The sequence below is a fragment of the Lolium rigidum genome, chromosome 2 (assembly GCF_022539505.1).
Source record: "Lolium rigidum isolate FL_2022 chromosome 2, APGP_CSIRO_Lrig_0.1, whole genome shotgun sequence".
Classification (NCBI taxonomy): Eukaryota; Viridiplantae; Streptophyta; class Magnoliopsida; order Poales; family Poaceae; genus Lolium; species Lolium rigidum.
The window spans coordinates 287970731-287991775 of NC_061509.1; the positions used below are offsets into that span (position 1 = coordinate 287970731).

Genomic DNA, 21045 nt, shown 5'->3' on the forward strand with positions numbered 1-21045 from the left:
CCGCGCGAGCTCGGTCGCCGCGCGACGGCGCCGGAGGCGGGAGGCGGGGCGGAGACGGGGGGGGGGGGGGGCGGGGGGCGGGCGCGGGGTGGCGGCGGAGGACGGGGTGGAAGCGGGGCGGGATCGAGGCAGGTGGATTTTGGTCGGGGCGGGGGGGGCTCGGTCGGAGCGGGGCCGTTCGGCCATAAACCTTATATAGGGGCTGGTGGTGCTCAGAATAATATTCTGAGCAACCCGTTTAACACATTGTAATTCAATGATCTCCATGTATGATTCGTCGAGCTCCCATGGCTAACAATTAGAATATATGTGTGCGGTCCTATGAGAATATATATGTATGGCTACCATGACTACTGTGTGAGGATATGTGCACTATATGTGTATTACCATAGAATATGTAATGAAAAAAATTGAATGAAAATGGAAAAAAAATACAGGGGCTAGAACCCTAAACCCTGGCATGGACTTTTGTCCCGGTTGGTGTTACCAACCGGGACTAATGGCTCACCAACCCGGCCTTCCATCGCAGCCACGTGGTGACCAACCGGGACTAAATCTTTGAGCTTTAGTCCCGTTTTGGCATTCCCGGATGGGAAACCGGGACTAAAGGCTCTGCCGAACCGGTAGCGAAGACCTGTTTCTCTACCAGTGGGGTCCTCTTTCTTGGTTTATAGCGTTGCACAGTAATGGATGCATGCTTATCTATTATTATGTTAGTTCTTTCTTATGCTTATTAGATCCTCTTTTGTTCTGAATAAGATTGCTACTTCCATAGATCATTCAGAAGTTCAGAGTTGGGACAAATGCTTATATTTCCAAAACCTTGGTTGTTGATATGTTGTTCTTTGAAAGTGTTCACTGGGCCATCCTCAAGAATATCCTGTTTTGCTTAATGCCCGATTTTGAAAAAATCATTGTTGGTGGACTCTGAGGGGCCCTCACTTTGCTGGAGGTACCCCGAGGGACACGCAGTCATGGATACTGATTACTATATATATGCTTCATAAAGCTTCCTGCTGATTTTCGCTATTCTTAATGTGGCCTTTCTGCTGATGTTTTATTATTCATGTTAAGAACATTTGGCGTAAGAGATGTTGCAATTTTCCCATGCTAAAACAAGAGAGATTCATCTTTCATGTTTGCAGCTCCCGACCAAAATACTTTTATGCTTATTTGGAGCGAAAAATATATCATCACTTTGCCGGTCCATTATGTAACTGTTAGTAGTTTATGTCCTCGCTACCAATTTAAAAATAAATGAGTTTGAGGATAAAATCGCGTGATTGTATATTGCAAATAACTATACTATCTTTGAAAACCCGTCTTTCAATTCTTTTTCTCATTATAATTTATCCGCCTTTTGGCAAGCAATCACCTGGCTAGCTGCTTTTCCGACCTGGTTTCATAAATGAAGCAGGGGAACGCTGCTCTACAGTGGTGTTGTCTCCATCCACTTTCATGTTTCATGTGCATGAGTGATAAGTGTGTGTGCAGTGGCCTATGTTAGAGTTGTTTCCGTTGACTTATTCTCCTCTAGTTTTGATCGGATGAAGCCTGGTGATCAGGGGGTACGTGAGCACCCCTTCACTGCTCGACACGTGTAAAACGCTGTGTATTCTGCCGTTAGTCTGGGATAAGGTCGTGTGGTCCTAAATAAAGCTTCTGCTTTTTTGCCCCTTTCCTCATCCACCAGACGCGCAGCAGACCAGCGCGAGAGCCTGGCTAGCGCCGCCGCCCACGCAACCATCCCTCGCCGCGTCGGTAGCCTGCTGCTTCCGCCGGCATAGAGTGGCCGCCTACTTCTGCAAGTCCGGGCGCGTCGAGTGCGGCCATTTCCTCCGATGGAGGTCTCAATCTCAATCAGACCATGCCGCATCTACAAATCAGAAAAAAGGAAGGGGATTTGAGGTCCAGAACTGGTAAACGGAGGATGGGTCGGCCTCGTAGGCGCAATGGAGCGCGATGGAGCTCCTCGAGGTAGACGTTGCTGGTACCGTCGAGCGCGGTGAGCCTGGGGAGCGGAATGGTGCGGGGCGCGGGGGTCGAGGCCTGCGGTGCTGCGCGGAGGTGTGGAGCCCGGTGGATCAGGTGGCGGCGGTGCCGGCCATGCTGCGGAATCCAGGCGCCCTCCCGTCGAGCTGGTGGTGCACGGCGAGCTCTGGGTTGAACTGCCCCCGCCTCCCGCGCGCCTCCAAGGGCCGCGCCCGCGACACCAGTTTCCCGCCGTAGAACGCCGCCCGCCACCATGGCGAGAGCTCGGCGGACGAGGCCGCGCCACCTTCTTCCCTCCTCTGCAAGTGGACGCCTCCAGCGAGTTTCTCTCTCTTGATGTGTGCCTGCTCCTCCTCGTCATCTGCGTGCGCGGGGCCTCCATGCTAGCGCGGCGGCGAGCTCCGCCCCGATTTGTGCCACTCCGGCGTGGTCTGGCGGCAGTCGGAGGCGATTCCGTGGCCAAGGATGCAGAGAGAAGCGCGCCGTTGATGTGCACACGGAGGCTTCCGACAGATGAGCAGTCCGGCAGCCAGCACTATGATTGGCTTCGTCTCTTGATTTTTGTTGGAGCCGTGATTTTTTTTTTCATTTGAACTGAGGTCTCGTGATAGACCGATAGGAGAAGCAGAAAAGGGAGTTCAGGATAATTTTATTCTCTCCATCAAGTGGGCCCGACGAACATGCATCATGTATCAGGATGAAAAGTCCCTATTGGACCGTGTAGTCTCCGTTAGTTGACAAGCTAGGATGGGGAGCATCCAACGGTGCTCGACCAAATCCAACGGTGATAATCGGGTGCTCACGTACACCGAATCCACTCTCTAGTTTTGATAATGCATAATCCAACGATGGATACTTTGACTGGCTAATAATCAGGCTGACAGGACTACACGCTTTCGCAAAATATGAGCGAATGGTACTGTCGTGCCCAGCAGCTTGACATCCTTCGCCGCCCATCATTTTCTTCTTCCTTCATGATCACTTCATCTTTGGTGCTCGTAATCTCTCCTGTATATGTCCGATATTGAATCTTGGCTCAATTTCTATTTGTAGCTCCGTTACTTGTTCATATAATGTTCGTTAAGATGACTAGTTGTTGCACGTGTTTGCTCTTGAAAATTAGCGATGTTTTTCTACTAGTATATATAATGTAGACCTTTAAAGGTACCATATGTGTAATCTTGTTTTGTTACCATCTTAGCAAATAAGGATCTAGAAATGAGTAAGACAGTGAGAAACGAGCAAGGCAGTGAGGACAATAAGGCTTTGTAGTTTGATGCGCATGTTTTAGTCATTGAAGTAAACGTAGGGAGAACATTAATCTTCCAAACCCAAGAACTCTCACTTTCTATGGTGGGAATACTTTTTTCCCATCGAAGGGAACACACATAGCATTGCACAGATGATGATATGGAGAGACTATTACCCTACTTAAAAAGATGTGGTATACCGCAAGATACACACAAAGATGCTAATAAAATCAAATGACAAACAAATACATGTCCAGGTGCACCAATAATGGATAATATTCCTCAATTTTGACGATCATGCTGCTTGTACTCTGGACCACATTAAGAATAAGCTTGTTCTTCTTATGCTCAATTACCCATATATCTTAGCAGCTAGTATGTGTCAATTTTATTGTAATATTAAGTACATTGTCAGACTAAATCACCTGGTCCACCATAGTATATATGCATACCAGACTTGTTCATTCCAAAACCATCGACCGTGAATTTGTCTGAATTGGTGCTACCAGCAAAAGCTTTGTTGTCAACTGGATTTAAATACTTGTTGTATTTATCAATTATTTGGATGTTTTCTATATAAGCTGATTTTCCATATCCTTCCGAGGCAAAATGACCACTACCAATTTGTGGAGAGTCTGTTGAGGCAGTGGGTCCAGAAACATGCCCGCCCCAAAATGCAGTATCACCTTTGTCCTTAATGAAGGTGAATAATGAACTTGGCCAATATCCAACTGGAGTATTCTCTTCACCATATACCACCCACCAATTTTTAGTCCTCGGGTCCTAAAATAAATAAATTTATGGAATGAGTGTCTTACTTAATGCATATGCGGATGTAAATTTTGTCGTTTAAGTGTTCAGGGGCATAATTTATTTCTCTCCTCTTAAGGTAGATAAGTAGACATGTTTTATCTTAAACTTTTGTCATAACAAGGAATTTAAATCAATAGAACACATTTGAGTTTCATGGGTGTTAAAAATATTTGCTAAATATCTATTATCTTAATGGCATGCTGAGTGGTAAGTTGATTTAGAACAATACTTTGGATCATCTGTATGTCAAATGTCTAACACATATTATGAGATTGTGAGATGGTAGGAAAAGAATCATCTCTTCATTATTTTAATGGTGAAACTCAATAAATATCATAGTGACCTACCTAGATTTTTTCACAAATCAAATAAATTAAGTAAACACAAAGATTCACATGCAAGGATTTTACATTATATAAGGTCTCTAAATTAGAAAAATCAAGAATACCTTGAACATAAGAACAGTTATGACATATTGTGGTCCATTATATACTGAAATAGGTTGCAACCTTCCTCCAAGACCAACATTGTGGTTCACTTGCACAAAACCAGGACATGTGTGATCATAACATGACTTTTTTAGTAAGCCATCATCCTAGTAAACATTAAAGTAATATAAAACTATAGTTATATGTCTATATCATATTATATCTATAGTGCAACAAGTTTCAAAATAAATATCATGATTACCCAAGAAACATGGAACCTAGCGAAGCTATCGCCACTTAGACTCGGGGATACCAAATAACCAACACCAATTGCCTCTTCACGACCTAATCCATTATAAATTTCTATGGATGTTGCACTAAGATCCTTTGTATGATTCTTCACCTTTGGCTCATAAACATTTATAATAGCCCTTGTCCCGTATATATCATCGTGCTGATATCTGATTCCCACCTCCTACAGGATAGAACTAGTATCGTCAATAATGTTGGAGAATATGAGTTGGGAATGCATATGTTAAACCTTTCAATACGGTGTCAGCTGAACTTGGTAACAAATTAAATTCATTCAAGTAAAGGTCAAGTAACATGTATATTGAAGAAAAATGTGAATGATACTTACTGAATAAACAAATTCAGAGGATCTTAATTTACTTGAAATATCCTTTCTCTCTAATTGATTCCATTTAATGATGACCCTAAATCATATATTTCATATTACAGACCATAATTTGAGACTAAAAGAGATGGTTCATGCACTAGGATAGTATTTAGGAACTTAACTAACTTATCATAGTATGCGTACATGGTATGTTTTGATGAAGTAATGGCTGCTAATGTTCTCTCGAAGATATATAATAAAACTCACCTCTTGTTGTTTATCCTTGCCAACCACTTCATCAATACTTTTGGATGATAAACGGTCTCTTATATGGTTACGTAGTATAGGGATTGTTCCTCTTGGGCAGGAAACAAGAGGCGGATGTGCTTGTGATACATGATGTAGAGACGCTGATTTGACATCCATCCCTATTGGGAAAGAACTTGGTTCCATCTGTTTGCAAGCGAAACTTAATCAATGAATAATGGATATGTATAATAGATTGTGTAATTTGAGTCATTATAAACAAAGTATATTTATCAGCTCATGTTTAATAAATCTACACATATCAAAAAGTTATTTATTTCATGCTTCTAATTTCATAATTTAAAAAATGGAACCAAAGAGAGATTCTTGAAACAAGAAGGAGGTGACACAAGCAAAGTTACGAAATACAATAGCCTGGAAAAGAGCGATGCAAAAAAAAAAAATCATGATATAATCTCGTCAGTTTCTACACCAACCTCCATCTATAGGAGGTAACTCACTCTTCATGGGTGCATGTACTCGAATATGAATCAAGTAAATTTACCAAATATTGAATGCAAGACTTTTATTTATGTATTAGATTTACCTGAATTTTGTGGTTTTTCAACAATGGGTGATTAAAAGATGGTTGTAGATTCACGTCAACGCAATCAAAGATATCTCCGCCTTCCATCTGCTTTGAAGTTTCATCACCTTGTTAGCCACCAAATAAGCGGCTAGATATAGAAATAAGACAATTGTTGGTCCATACCTCAATGGTTTTGTTAAATTGTTGACATGTGACGATGTGGCCAGAATTTTCTCCTTGATTCATAGATTGTGTACCATTTCCTATAGTGGCTAGAAAAATATATGATAGAATAAGGGTCAGTCTAAGAGATTGCCTTTCCTTCATTTCGAAAGCTTGGATGGATCAATTCCATAATGCATATAGAATTTTATATATAGGCTTTCCAATATACCAGGAATTAAATGGTCCCATTGAAGGTACACAATGGATTGCAATTACGGCCAAAATATCTTTTTTGGTATCTGCACATCAAGACCTATTATTAATTGCATAAATGTAAGTATAGAATTGTATGTTTCCTGAGTATCATTCTATAAATATATCAAGGCTTTAATATATAGTAACTATATATTCCATAATTACACAAATAATGATATGTAAACTTTCGATATAAATATTGGCGCAATTATATTCTTTTACTATGCACTAAATGCATCATATATTTTACGACATTAAATACTTGATATAATGAAATCAACCACAAAGATTTTTCTTTGCATTAAATGCATCATATATTTTAAGACATTAAATACTTGATATAATGAAATCAATCACAAAGATTTTTCTATCCACTAAATGCATCAAATATTTTATGGGAGCCACTAGCAATCGGCTCCCGATATTAGCTTCAAATCGGACTGGTTGTTTGCCGTAGGATTCGATCAGCCTAGAGCGTCCGATGAGGACGAGTCAAAACAGCGCCTGCTCCTCCGATTAGTTAGTTGGGGTTAGTTTCGCTAGCTACTTCCTAAAATCACGTCAAAGCTAAATCGTCGGAAGCTAATTACTCCGTACAAGGGATTAGCGCTCTCTTTGACCGCTTCATCCATTATTTTAGGAAGCAATTAACTGGATCTAAGGCAACAGATTCAGGCGGTTTGCTTCCTTAGAAGCAAATCTTACTTTGGTTTGCCTTGTAAGGCATTAAACTTACTTTGGTTTCCAAACTTTTTTTCAATGTGCTTCGAGTGCGATAGAAATTTTCTTCGACATGATAGGACATTACTTCTAAAGTAATGCTTTGTTTTGTTTTGACCAAATTCATGCTTCCTTCTGCCAATGAATTTTCTTATATGGTGAATTAAACTTACTTTGTTTTCATAGATATTTTTGATGTAGGCATGTCCCTTTCAACAACAACAATGCACAAGAATTGTTTCTGACCAAATGCAATTTTTTTTGCACTAGAAAGAACCACTATCATGACTATACATAATTCATAAGAATTAGGAATGTGCTGCGAAGAAATACAAATGAAATTTGCGCTTTCAACTTTCATGTACAAATTTTTTTTGCTTCCATTTACAAAGAATGATGCTCCCATGGACAAAAAATTATTGATTCCATTCTTGTGCTTCAAACAAATTTCAGTTGCTTCCTAATTTCATACAACGTATGACGACGCTGCCAACGTGCCGATGTCTTTGCTTGCAGCCCCTGTGATGCGTAATCGCCATAGCCCAACACTGGTTCCTTCAAAGAGGAGATGTTGACAAGCATAACCTTGTCCTTGTTATCCATGTGACCTCAACCTCGACTTTCTCATCGTGGTCATGTTACATTCTAATGCTGGCCGTGCTTCCTTGATAATGTGGTTGTGCTTCTTTAGAGGCAGACCATGCTTCCTTTGTGGTCATGATTTATTCAGATGGTGGTTGTGCTTCATACTTCAGCAGAACGGTGTAGGGATCAAATCGGTATGGACAGAGAAAAGCTGCAGCATGAATACTATGTTAGCAAAAGGCCTCGTTGACAGTGACCTAGCTCAGTGAGGCAATGAACTGTAACCTATGAATGTACCTAGCATATAAATTTGGAAGCACAAAAAATTCAATGTTGAAGCCACAGTCAACTTGACAAGAAGCATGGAAGGTATGCATGTATGAATATGAAAAATTAATAAAACATTTAAAAGTGAGGATGGAAGCATACCAGGAGAGCATCTAGAAATAAGTATGAAAACATGGCTGGAGATTCTATGAAGCAATAGAAATACTGACAAATGCGTCACTTGAGACTATTTAAATAACAATCTAGAAAATTATTCTCTGAAAATGTATGTACACATAACGTTGAAGTTTTTTTTTTTTGAGAAACATAATGTTGATGTTGAGTACTCCATCCTAACTTATACATATGTTGAACATACCAGATATACAGATGTTGGCAATTGAGTGAAGCTCTGATAAAATAGTAACTGAGTGCACAAATTTGTGATTTGCAAACCGAATTCATTGAAATAAATCAGTTTCATATAATCACAGCACTAAATCTAGACAAACACATGATATCATAGCAGATCAATTTGAATAAAATACAGTCTCAAGGTATCAAATTTGTACCCCAGCAGTGTATGATCAATTTGGATGAAGCGTCACCATGATCCAGGAAGGAAATAGCTGAACCTGATCGGAGCAAAGCAAATCCGCCTCGGAACCTACTGCACCGGCCGCCGGCAATCAGGGATACACTGACGATGTTTCCCCGCGGTGGAACGGCCTACTTGCTTGACGAGGAGTCGATCAAAGAGAGGTGCAGGCCGGAGAGGTGATGGGAGGGCGGGGTGCGTTCGGAAGAGCAGCGTCGGCGCGGTGGGGAAGCAGCGTCCGCGAGGTGGGGAGAGACAATTTGGGAAAGAATTGAGGAACTAGATCTGTAACTGGCAGCGAAATCCCGGTGGCCGGTGATTGTGGCCATCGTGTTGAACCAGACCCTTTTTCTCCAAAGGTGAGAACCAATCTGCTGTGGCTATGGATCCTACGATGGGGCAAAGATCGACGGCAACAAATCAGTCCGATAGTTCGGTTCCCATCGGGCTACGATGTAGAGTGTTTACCATATTTTATGACATTAAATACTAGATATAGTGAAATGAATCGTACAATTCAGTCCCTATGATATCTTATATCCAATTAATAATATTTTTTATGTTGTACAAAATATATGATGCATTTAGTGCATAGGAAAATGTTTGTAATTACACCAACGTTGTGTTTGGATGCACGGAATTAAACCTTGAGCTGGCTCTTTAGAATTCAAGTACCTAATTCTATTTTTTGGTTTTAAATTTGAAGTTATTTCTATTTTTGAAGGGATGAAATTAATTCTATTGTTTGGTTGGTCATAAAATCTGGGCCTGCAAACGGACGTGAATTCCAAACCCACCCGCCACGCGTGTCCGCCCATGCTAGGTAATACGGAGCTCGGGACCTTTGTACTGGCTTGGAATTGAGCAGACCGTTTCTTCCTCCATCACAGCTCACACTAGTGGAGAAGAGGCCTTTGGTCCCAAGCAAATGTCCCAGTGCTGAACCAAACCGGGTCCAATGGGGGCATTGGTCCCGGTTCGTTTCTGCCCAGGATGACCCCACCCGCTGGCGCCTGTCCTGTAGTGGCCTTTGGACCCGGTTTGTATTACAAACCGGGACTAAAGGGTCCACCGCAGGGCGCCGCAGGCCGTGTCAGTCGTGGGGAACCCTTTAGTCCCGGTTTGTAATACAAACCGGGTCCAAAGGCCCCGCCTCTGGCTATATAACCTTGCCCCTGCCCAAGTGTGAGCCACACTTGGCCATTTTTTCACTATCTTCACAAGAGGGGTGTATTGCTTTCCTCTCTTCTTCACATGCACAAGAGGTGTTCGATGAAATGCTTAAGAGGATTTGCCACTTGAGTTTACACAAATCAAGCCACACTTAACTTGCTTTTTTCTTCTTCATCGAGGTTAACAACTTTATCCTTTTCATCTGCAATTGATAAAATGCATGTGTATATATACATCGTGATGTTCTGTAATGGTTTTGATCAGCTTAATTATATCATGCGGATGAATCGGCAATGGATGTACATTGACCGACGGTTTGACGAGTTCACTCGCGGGCCTGGATAATTTTATGGCCGTGGCGGAGGCAAACAAACATGGTGGCTTCATGTATTGTCCATGTGTGGACTGCAAGAATACCGTAAATTACGCTCACTCGAGTCTCATTCACAGCCACCTTCTGCGATCCGGTTTCATGCCCGAGTTACTATTGTTGGACCAAGCACGGAGAAAGAGGGGTTATGATGGAAGACAATGACGAAGAGGAAGAGGATGATGACGGTTATCCCAATTTCCCTGAATACGATGATACTGCAGAAGGCAATGAAGACAATGAAGTAGAAGATCAAGAGGCACCGAGATGAGCCCGCTGATGATGATCTTGGCCGGGCCATTGCCGATGCAAGAAGAGAATGTGAAACTGAAAAGGAAAGGTTGGCCTTCGACAAGATGATAGAAGATCACAACAAATTGTTATACCCAACTTGCGAAGATGGCCATAAAAAGCTAGGCAGCACACTCGGAATTGTTGCAATGGAAGGCGAGAGAACGGTGTCACCGACTCAGGATTTGGAAAGTTGCTGACAATAATTAAGAGGAAGCTTCCAAGGGGTAACGAATTGCCCGCCGATACGTACGAAGCGAAGAAGATTGTCTGCCCTCTAGGATTAGATGTGCAAAAGATACATGCATGCATTAATGACTGCATCCTCTACCGCGATGAGTACGAGAATTTGGATGCATGTCCGGTGTGCACTGCATTGCGGTATAAGATCAGACGAGATGACCCTGGTGATGTTGAGGGCGAGCGCCCCAGGAAGAGGGTTCCTGCCAAGGTTATGTGGTATGCTCCTATAATACCACGGCTGAAACGGTTGTTCAGAAATAAAGAGCATGCTAGGTTGTTGCGATGGCACAAAGAAGACCGTAAGAAAGACGTGATGTTGAGGCACCCTGCTGATGGCTCCCAATGGAGAAAAATCGATAGAGAGTTCCCAAACTTTGCACAGGATGCAAGGAACTTACGGTTTGGTCTAAGTACGGATGGCATGAATCCTTTTGGAGAGCGAGAGCTGCAGCCATAGCACCCGGCATGTGACTCTTTGTATATATAACCTTCCTCCTTGGTTGTGCATGAAGCGGAAGTTCATTATGATGCCGGTGCTCATACAAGGCCCGAAGCAACCCGGGAACGACATTGATGTGTACCTGAAGCCATTAGTCCAAGAACTTCTACAGTCTGTGGTCCCTAGCAGGGTGTACGTGTGTGGGACGAGCACAAGCGGGAGGAATTTGACCTAAGAGCGATGCTTTTCGTAACCATCAATGACTCGGCCTGCTATTGGTAACATTTCGGGACAGTCAAACAAGGGATACAATGCATGCACACACTGTTTACATGAGCTCGAAGGTGATTATTTGGAAAAAGGTCGAAGGTCGTGTACCAGGGGCATCGTCGATTTCTTAGGATTACCCATCCCGTAAGAAAGAAAGGCAAGCATTACAACGGTGAGGCTGATCACCGGAGGAAGCCTCCCCATCGTGATGGTGTTGATATATTTGGTATGGTCAAGGATCTAGATGTAATATTTGGAAAGGGTCCTGGCGGACGGTCTGTTCCGAATGACGCTGCCGGACACGCGCCCATGTGGAAGAAGAAATCTATATTTTGGGATCTACCCTATTGGGAAGTCTTAGAGGTCCGCTCTTCAATCGATGTGATGCACGTGACGAAGAATCTTTGCGTGAACCTGCTAGGCTTTCTGGGCGTGTACGGGAAGACAAAAGATACACCGAAGCACGGGAGGACCAGCAACGTTGGAAAGACCCCAAAAAGCTGCATGAGAGAGTTAAAGGACGTCATTTATCCAGCTACGCTCTTACAAAAGCGAGAGAAGGAAATATTTTTTGAATGTCTTAGCGAGTATCAAGGTCCCGTCCGGCTTCTCCTCCAATATAAAGGGAATAATAAATATGGAGAAGAAAACATTCCAGAACCTAAAGTCTCATGACTCGTCACGTGATAATGACATGGTTGCTTCCGATTGCATTGAGGGGGCTTCTACCGGAAAATGTTCGACTGCCCATTGTGAAGCTATGTGCATTCCTCAATGCAATTTCTCAGAAGGTAATAAATCCAGAAATTCTACCGAGGTTGCAGAATGATGTGGTCCAATGTCTCGTTACTTTTGAGCTGGTGTTCCCACCATCCTTCTTCAATATTATGACACATCTCCCCGTTCACCTGGTCGATGAGATTTCCATTCTCGGTCCTGTGTTTCTACACAATATGTTCCCCTTCGAGAGGTTCATGGGAGTCCTGAAGAAATATGTTCATAACCGTGCTAGGCCAGAAGGAAGCATCTCCAAGGGCTATGGAACGAGAGGAGGTCATTGAATTACTGTGTTGACTTTATTCCCGACCTTAAGCCGATTGGTGTTCTCTGAATCGCGGCATGAAGGGAGACTAAGTGGAAAAGGCACGCTAGGAAGGAAATCAATGATATGTAGAGACGGGATTTCTTTGACTCAAGCACACTACACAGTTCTACAAAGTTCCACCTTGGTGGCTCCGTATATCGGTGACCACAAGAACTTTCTACGCTCCCAGAACCCGGGGCAGTCGAACGATTGGATTAGACGTGAACACATGTCGACTTTCGGCGGTTGGTTGCAAAAACATCTCCTCGAATAACAAAGATATTGAAGATCAGTTGTACTTGCTGGCCCAGACACCATCTTCGACTGTAGTGACTTTCCAAGGGTACGAGATAAATGGGAATACATTTTACACGATCGCCCAAGATAAAAAAGAGCACCAACCAAAACAGTGGTGTCCGGTTTGATGCAATAATGAATGAAGGCCCAAATGACACATATTATGGTTACATAGAGGATATATGGGAACTTGACTATGGACCTTCTTTTAAGGTCCCTTTGTTTAGGTGCAAATGGGTCAACAAAACAGGAGGCGGGGTTCAGGTAGACAAGTTGTATCGAATGACAACAGTGGATCTCAACAATCTTGGGTATAGAGACGAACCATTCATCCTAGCCAAGGATGTGGCCCAGGTTTTCTATGTGAAGGATATGTCTACCAAACCAAGAAAAAGGAAACATAAGGAAACAAATACATCAAACGATGAGCCAAAGCGCCACATAGTTCTTTTTGGAAAAAGAAACATCGTGGGAGTGGAGGACAAGACAGACATGTCAGAAGATTATAATCAGTTTGATGAAATTCCACCCTTCGAGTGAACATTGATCCAAGCATCAAGTTAAATGATGAAGATGCTCCATGGTTACGGCCGAAGAAGATTAATTAAATGATGAAGATGCTCCATCATCAAGTTAATTGAAGAATGTTCATGGCACAAATGAGTATCTCAACATGGCAATCGATTTCCCATTTATTTTTGTGTAATCATGTAACTGTATGTAAGATATTAAAAGTGGAGATGTGCCACGGGAGATTTCCCAACCCTTTCCCCAACACTGTTAGATGAGATGTAGTCGTTCAGGGGCTTGTAGGAAAAAATTCCAAGGCGCAGTTTCTGAAGATGCCGTAGGGCGTGTGCACCAACGACATCTTCGAGAAACTGCGCCACGGGAGATTTCCGAACCCTTTCCCCAACACTGTTAGATGAGATGTAGTCATTTAGGGGCTTGCAGGGAAAAATTCCGAGGAGCAGCTTCCGAAGATGTCGTAGGGCGTGTGCACCAACGACATCTTCGAGAAGCTGCGCCACGGGAGATTTCCCAACCCTTCCCTTCATCCATGGGAATGAAACTCTGCTTGGCTTGTTGATCTGCTTGGCAAGGCGTATCGATGCTCCTTTTATAGGCACGGCACCTCTTCTACTTTGTCTTGTTCCTTCGACAGGGCGTCGTGCGCTACATGCTTTATCTCATCGAGCAGTGCGTCCACCCATGCGTTCTTATCCTGCCGACATCTTTAGTCCCGGTTGTACCCACCAGCCGGGACTAAAGGTTACCCACACGTTCTTATCCCACCGACAGTCTTGTTAGATGACACAAAAAAGGATCTTTAGTCCCGGTTGTACCCACCAGCCGGGACTAAAGGTTACCCACACGTCCTTATCCCACCGACAGTCTTGTTAGATGACACAAAAAATGATCTTTAGTCCCGGTTGTACCCACCAGCCGGGACTAAAGGTTACCCACACGTCCTTATCCCACCGACGGTTTTTGGCGCCACTGCGTTCCCGCCTATTTTTCTTCCCGCGCTTTCCACTGCTTCCCGCCTCCGTCCTCCCGCCATTTTTTCACTATATATATGTTGGCTTGGCCTCCATTTACATATCACATCTAGACTCATATCTCGCAAACCTCATCACCAGGTCACATGGCTTCCATCGTATCTCTAACCCTCCGGGAGGCGGAGGCGCTTTGCGCGTCGAACTACCCCTGCCCGCCGGGCTACCGCGTCCCTACCGGCTGGTTGCTGAACGTCGAAGGCGTACCGGTCCCTCCTGTCCCTCTAGGTGTGGCGCGCGAGATGGCCATCACGAACCACTACTACTTCGAGCTCACGCCAGAGCAACGGAGGAATCCCCAGTGGCATCACGACTACAGCCCGACTTGGGAAAGCTTCTTCATCAATCGGCGTGAGAGGGCGCTCGCCAGGCACGAGGAGGGCGGCCCGCCTCCTTCGAACTTCAACGAGGCCGGCCGTCGGCTGTGGTGGCGCGACCGGACTCTCCAGGGCGTCATGGCCCACCGTGGCCCCCGCCTGCGCTACCCTCAGTCCCAGCCCACGCGTGCTCTCCCGCCGAGGTTTGACTACCGCGACCCCGATGCCGGCGACGATGATGACGGCGACTACGACGACTACGGTGGCGAGTACTATAGGGCTAGGCACGAGTATGATCGAATGACTCGAACGGTCGAATCTGTCCATGTATCTTAATTAATTTTCGGTTGAGCTAGGCACGAGTACTATAGGGCTAGGCACGAGTACTATCTGGCCATGTATCTTAATTAATTTTCAGTTGAGTTCGTACTTTAATTCCACATGTAATCCGGCGGGAAACTTTTCTCATCATCAGCGTCTGCCACAACGACTTTATTGAAAATACAATTAAAATAGATAAACAACTAGTCTAGTCGATCTACTCGTCGTCGGAGGTTGTCTCGGTCCAAATTAATGTGGTGGGCAGTACACGGCGGTGGCGGGCGGTGGGCAGTACACGGCGGTGGCCCGAACATGGCGGTGACGGTGGTGGCCAGGCGGTGGCGGTGGCGACGGTGGCCAGTACACGGCGGTGGCGACGGTGGCCAGTACACGGCGGTGGCCAGTACACGGCGGTGGCGATGGTGGTGGCCAGTACACGGCGGTGGCGACGGTGGGCAGTACACGGCGGTGGCCCGTACAAGGCGGTGGCGGTGGTGGGCAGTACACGGCGGTGGCCCGAACATGGCGGTGACGGTGGTGGCCAGGCGGTGGCGGTGGCGACGGTGGCCAGTACACGGCGGTGGCGACAGTGGCCAGTACACGGCAGTGGCGACGGTGGCCAGTACACGTCGGTGGCGACGGTGGCCTATACATGGCAGTGGCGGTGGTGGGCAGTACACGGCGGTGGCCCGTACATGGCGGTGACGGTGGTGGCCAGGCGGTGGCGGTGGCGACGGTGGCCTGTACATGCATGGCGGTGGCGGCGGTGGACACGTGTGGCAGTGCGGTGGCTTTTTTTCATTTGAAATAAGGCGGGAATGAAACTTTTTTAAAAAAGTGGCCTTTGGACCCGGTTTGTAATACAAACCGGGACTAAAGGCCTTTTTTGCGCGCGCAGCGAAAACGCAGCAAAAAAGACCTTTAGTCCCGGTTTGTATTACAAACCGGGACCAAAGGGGGGCCTTTGGTCCCGGTTTGTAACACGAACCGGGACCAAAGGGGGGGGTATAAGTGCAACCGCTTCGTCTCCGCGGAGATCAATCCCGCGGAGACGAAGCCGCAGACGCACAGACCGCGCCGCCAGGCTGCTGCTCTGCCGCGCGCCATCGCCGCCGCCGCCGCCGCGCGCCATCGCCGCCGCCGCCCTCCCACGCGCCACCGCCTCCGCCACCGCGCGCGTCGCCGTCGCCGCTCGCCACCGCGCTCCGCGCGCCGCGCCGCCGTCGCACCGTCCAACCGCCTCCGCCTCCGCCACCGCGCGCCCGCCGCTCGTCGTCGCGCTCGCTCCCGCCGCCCGCCCACCGCCTGCCGCCCCCGCGACCGCCTCCTCGCCGTCCGCCGCGCCCCCGGCCGCCACCTCCGCCGGTAAGCACCGGCCGCCGGCACCGCCCCTTCTTCTTTTTTTTCCATTTTAGATTATTTAGTTTGTTAGTGTTAGTTAAAAAGTTAGTGTTAAAATTACATTAGTTAGTTTGTTAGTGTTAGTGTTAGATAAAAAATTAGTTAATTAGTTTGTTAGTGTTAGATAAAAAATTAGTGTTAGTGTTAGATAAAAAATTAGTTTGTTAGTGTTAGTGTTAGATAAAAAATTAGTTAGTTTGTTAGTGTTAGTGTTAGTGAAAAAGTTAGTGTTAGTGTGTTAGTGAAAAAGTTAGTGTTAGTGTTAGTGAAAAAGTTAGTGTTAGTGTTAGTGTTAGTGAAAAATTAGTTAGTTAGTGTTAGTGTTAGTTAGTAAGTATGTAGTGCCACCGTGCCCCCGGCCCAAAATAAAGTATGTAGTGCCGGCGCCCCCCAAACGGTAGTGCCGGCGCCGACTAAGTAGTGAATTTAGTTTTTAATTTATGTTAACGTTGGTACATATATATATATGATTTGTTTTCGTAGCTACGATGCCGCGACAGCCGCCGCGCCGTGGTCTGACTCTTCTAGAGGAGATGGAGCAGATGGGGGAGGTCCGGGACTGGGCTCCGCCGGGGTGGCACTGGGAGGTCTTAGCTTCCGGGTCGCGCACCTTGGTGCGGAATCCGGGTCCCGTTGTCGACCCGGATATTCATTGGTGGAGGTCTTATGGGCCACGGTCGTTTCAGAGGGAGCCGGCCCCGCCGGAGGAGGTAGCTCAGCGCATTGAAGCGGAGGACCAAGCACGTTCGCCGTTACATGTACGCGTTAGACAACATGTATAGGACCGGATGGAGCGTTATGCGGGGATCTCATGTTAGCTATGCTCCCGTTGTTGTTCCGTGGCTTTGGGGGTACACCCGGCGCGGCTCAGGACCCGGTCGGCGCCCTCTAGGACCCGGTCTGCGCGGTTGAGTGGTTGTAGTAGTGATTGATATGTATTAGGGTTAAATAAACATGAACCCGATCTATGTATGCATGTAACTGCACTATCTTCTTTCAGCACTATATTATCGATCCTTAGTTAAGAACTACATATGTAACTCCATTTTTAGTTTTCTGCATTATCCTTAATTTGATCATATGATGGTTCCTATGTATAGCTTGCAGGTCGTTGTAGAAAGCATGGACAAAGATGAATTTCAAGAAAATTTCATGGAGAACCTCATAGCAAACGGTACTCTGGATGATCGCGATGACGACGTTATTCCAGATGATGGCGGTGACGATGTCACCGCAACTTATTTGAATGACTCCGGTGAGGGAGCGGAGAATATTGAGGAAGAAGATCCTAGTGGCGCCGGTGAGGAACAAGATCATCATAATGGCTCCCGAACTGTAGTTATCACCGAGGTATATAAATTAATTAAGCGGCTGTTGATCGACTAGATGCATTAACTAATTAAATTGTACTGACTATGAATTATTTCTTTTTTAGCCCTCCGCGTGATGATTCTCCTCTGCGCGATGATGATTCCCCTATCCATGACCAGTCTCCTCCGCGTGAAAATACTCCGCCGCCTCCTCCTCCTCGTCAGGAGACTCCGCCGCCTCCACCTAAGCAAAAGAGGAAGCGGTCCGCGGCACCTCCTACAGCTCCGAAGAGATCATCAACTCCAATGAGGGCACAGACTCCGAGTTGTTACCACATGAGCAGGATCGAAGAGCAAAAGGCGTTTCTTGCGCCGAAGAAGATGTTTATTCCACCGCAGACAAGTGAAGCACTTTGCCGAGACGAGAATGAAGAGACCTGAGCTGAGAGCTGATTATGACCACTCTCTTGGACAGTCCTCTAGAGCGAGCAAAGAAGCAAAAAAAGTCGCCCAGCTTGGACAACAGGACATTCAGGCCGCACCCCACTTCGTCGTGGAGCCCTATCATGATCCAGAGACGGCATCGATGATCGAACGGGCGGCTAGAGCTCAGGGAGCATCGCTGAGTACGAAGATTATTATCCAACGGCTCAAGTGGTAAACAAGTATAGATACGGATCTGATCTCGTCAAACCTCGGCGAGCTCGCGCGTCTAGGGACTCGGATGCGAAGGTTACATGAATGGTACTCGAAAGCCCGTCGAAGAGGTGATGCCTACCTCACGGTGTATCTTAGAGATGAGCATTACTTCCGGGGAAAGACGAGATAAACCTTGAGTTAGAAGAACTGTTTCAGCTTATTCAATCAAGACGCCCTCGACAAAGTCAGTCATCGGTTGCTACTGCTCGTAAGTGATTTATTTGTGTAATTAAGTTTGTAGCTCATTCATTTGCACTAACAATTATCCTCATTATATTCTTTGTGTACGCTATACATTTAATTATGCAGAATGAAGAAGCTGGAATACAAAAGAGGCAAGCTCCTACCGCTGGGGTTTATAGACCCAAACACAGTTCATGAAGTTACGGTTCGAGACTTCGCCACGGACACAGAGGACAACATCGTAATGTTTTTAGAGAAGCAAGCAGACAAAGAGGATAATTCTTTCCCTACAACTTCAAGTGAGTGTTATATATAACATACATTATGCTTGTGCACCTTCCACTTTATTCTCGTAATCATTGAGCTATGCTTGTGCAGTGTCCACTTTATTCTCCTAATCATTGATCTTCACCTTGGAGTCGTAAAAGTCATGGACTCGAAACGTAAAGAATATGCGGAATGGGCGGACATGGCTGCCATCCTCCAGAGGTAGTTTCAATCAATTTCGTATTGGCATCTTCATCTGCTCTAATTTGAAGATATCATCAACTAATCAATTACTCATTTACTCATTATTTTTTGCCGGGCAGGGCTTGGAAACGGTTCATCAATACTGTTCCGGGTAAATAGAAACCGGAGCTTACATTTAAAGATTACCCTATAAGTAGTACTATATATATAGCTATGTCCGTGAAACTTTATATATGATATTTACTTTCAATACGATGCTTGATTATTAGTTTGATCGAACTATTTTTTCGTAAAGTGTATGAGGCAGGAACAAGGGAATAACTTATGTGGATACTACGTCCGCACCTTCATGCGTGACATGTCCTGTCCCAAGGGTGGGGATGCCCAAATACACCACACTCGTGTACGATAACAAATTTTCACAATTAATCTTAATTAGTACCATCTATTGTATGGAGTTCCATTCATATATTGATCTCCTTTTTTAAATATAGATGACACGCCTGCGGGACACTCTCATAACAGCGGATCAAATAAAAGCAATTCAAGAGGAAATCGCGGGATTCTTTATTACCGAGGCCCTTACCCCAGGTGGAGAGCACTATCCGCGGCAGATCGTGACGATCGAGGATCTTCGTAGAGGAGATGTTGAATTGTAAATATGCATGCATTACGTGTACTGTGTTGACTATGTCGTGTACTGTTGACGATGTCTATACATATTCATGACGATTTTTTGTGGTTTCTTGAATGATATATATGCATTGCTGAAACTCTGCCGCGGCAGAGAAACGTCCTGTTTCTCTGCCGCGGCAGAGAAACGCTGGTACAGCCTAAATCTGTGCCGCGGCAGAGAAATAGCAATTCTCTGCCGCGGCAGAGAAACCTAGGCCCGGTTCGTACCACGAACCGGGACCAAAGGCCTTCCACCGCGAGCTCCCTGGCCGCACCACGTGTCGAGGCCTTTAGGCCCGGTTAATCTTTGAACCGGGACTAAAGGGTACCCCTTTAGTCCCGCCTAATTGGTCCCGGTTCGGGAACCGGGTCTGAAGGCCCAAATGGACCGGGCCTATTGCCCCTTTTTCTACTAGTGTCGTCTCTCTGCTCGAGCGCTTGCGCCGCCAGCCTCCCGGGTGGCTAGCGCCGCCCCTATCCATGGGATTTCCTTCTCCACGAGCCGGTCACACGACACCCCTACTGCCTCACGCGTCATGTGCCTCACGTGCCCGCTGATGCTCCTACCACGCTGCGCTGGTGCTCCCACCTAGTCATCCTGGATGCGGTCATCGAGCTGGACGACTCCATGCCAACCGCATCTGAACTTAAGACGCACTGCGGACTGAACTAGAATATGGTGTTATGCGGTTCATGTTTAGCACGTGTAGGCTGCGCGCTAATTTTTTAGCCCGCATAACAAAACCATGACACAGTGTTTATGCAAAATATAGTGACAAATCATCCGATAATTCGACAATGTAGCAACAAAAATTATCCAAACTGATTGTTAAAATACTCAATCATACAATAAGACAAAAAAGGATCAAGCATCAATGATCAAGCAATCGGATGATCAAGCATCACCGCCGGTGACGGATCATCCTCACGGCCGCCACAATTCGCCGTAGCATCATCACCTCGGGAAAAAACTCATGTCAGCCATGGCAGTGCGAGCTGCTTCCCTCCTCCGCGTCAAGATCTCCGTCTTCGCGTGGTTCTACCACTCTAGACGGAACTCATCCATCTCGGCCGGATTTATCATCATAGTCGAATTCTCCGCCACAATGAGCTTAGCCATGGGTCGGGTCTCGTCGGCACGTTCTCTCTTAGCCTCTAAGTCGGCCTTGCCCTAGGCATCTTCCCGGAGCATGTTCCACTTTTCTTGTTTCTCTTTGTATTTCCTCTCCATCATCTCCTTTTTTGCCTTCAATGTCTTCATCACCAACAACTCTTTGGACTTCACCATAACATCAATCTTGAGGGAAAATGTTGCGGCCACGCCTTGCTTCTTGACATTGTCCTTGGTCATCTTTGTTCCATCCGGCCTCTTCTTGTTCCTCTTGGTCTTGATCACATCATACTCTTCCGCATCT

General features: G+C 45.7%; 1 protein-coding gene across 1 annotated transcript; it reads right to left on the reverse strand.

Annotated features, from left to right (window-relative positions):
- Positions 1-3653: 3653 nt before the first annotated feature.
- On the reverse strand, positions 3654-6042 carry LOC124689049. The gene is made up of 5 exons (XM_047222654.1): positions 5956-6042; positions 5370-5555; positions 4746-4958; positions 4504-4650; positions 3654-4025 (listed from the first exon to the last, which is right to left on the reverse strand). Exons 1-5 carry the CDS (start codon positions 6040-6042, stop codon positions 3654-3656), a joined length of 1005 nt encoding a protein of 334 aa, XP_047078610.1.
- Positions 6043-21045: the final 15003 nt, after the last annotated feature.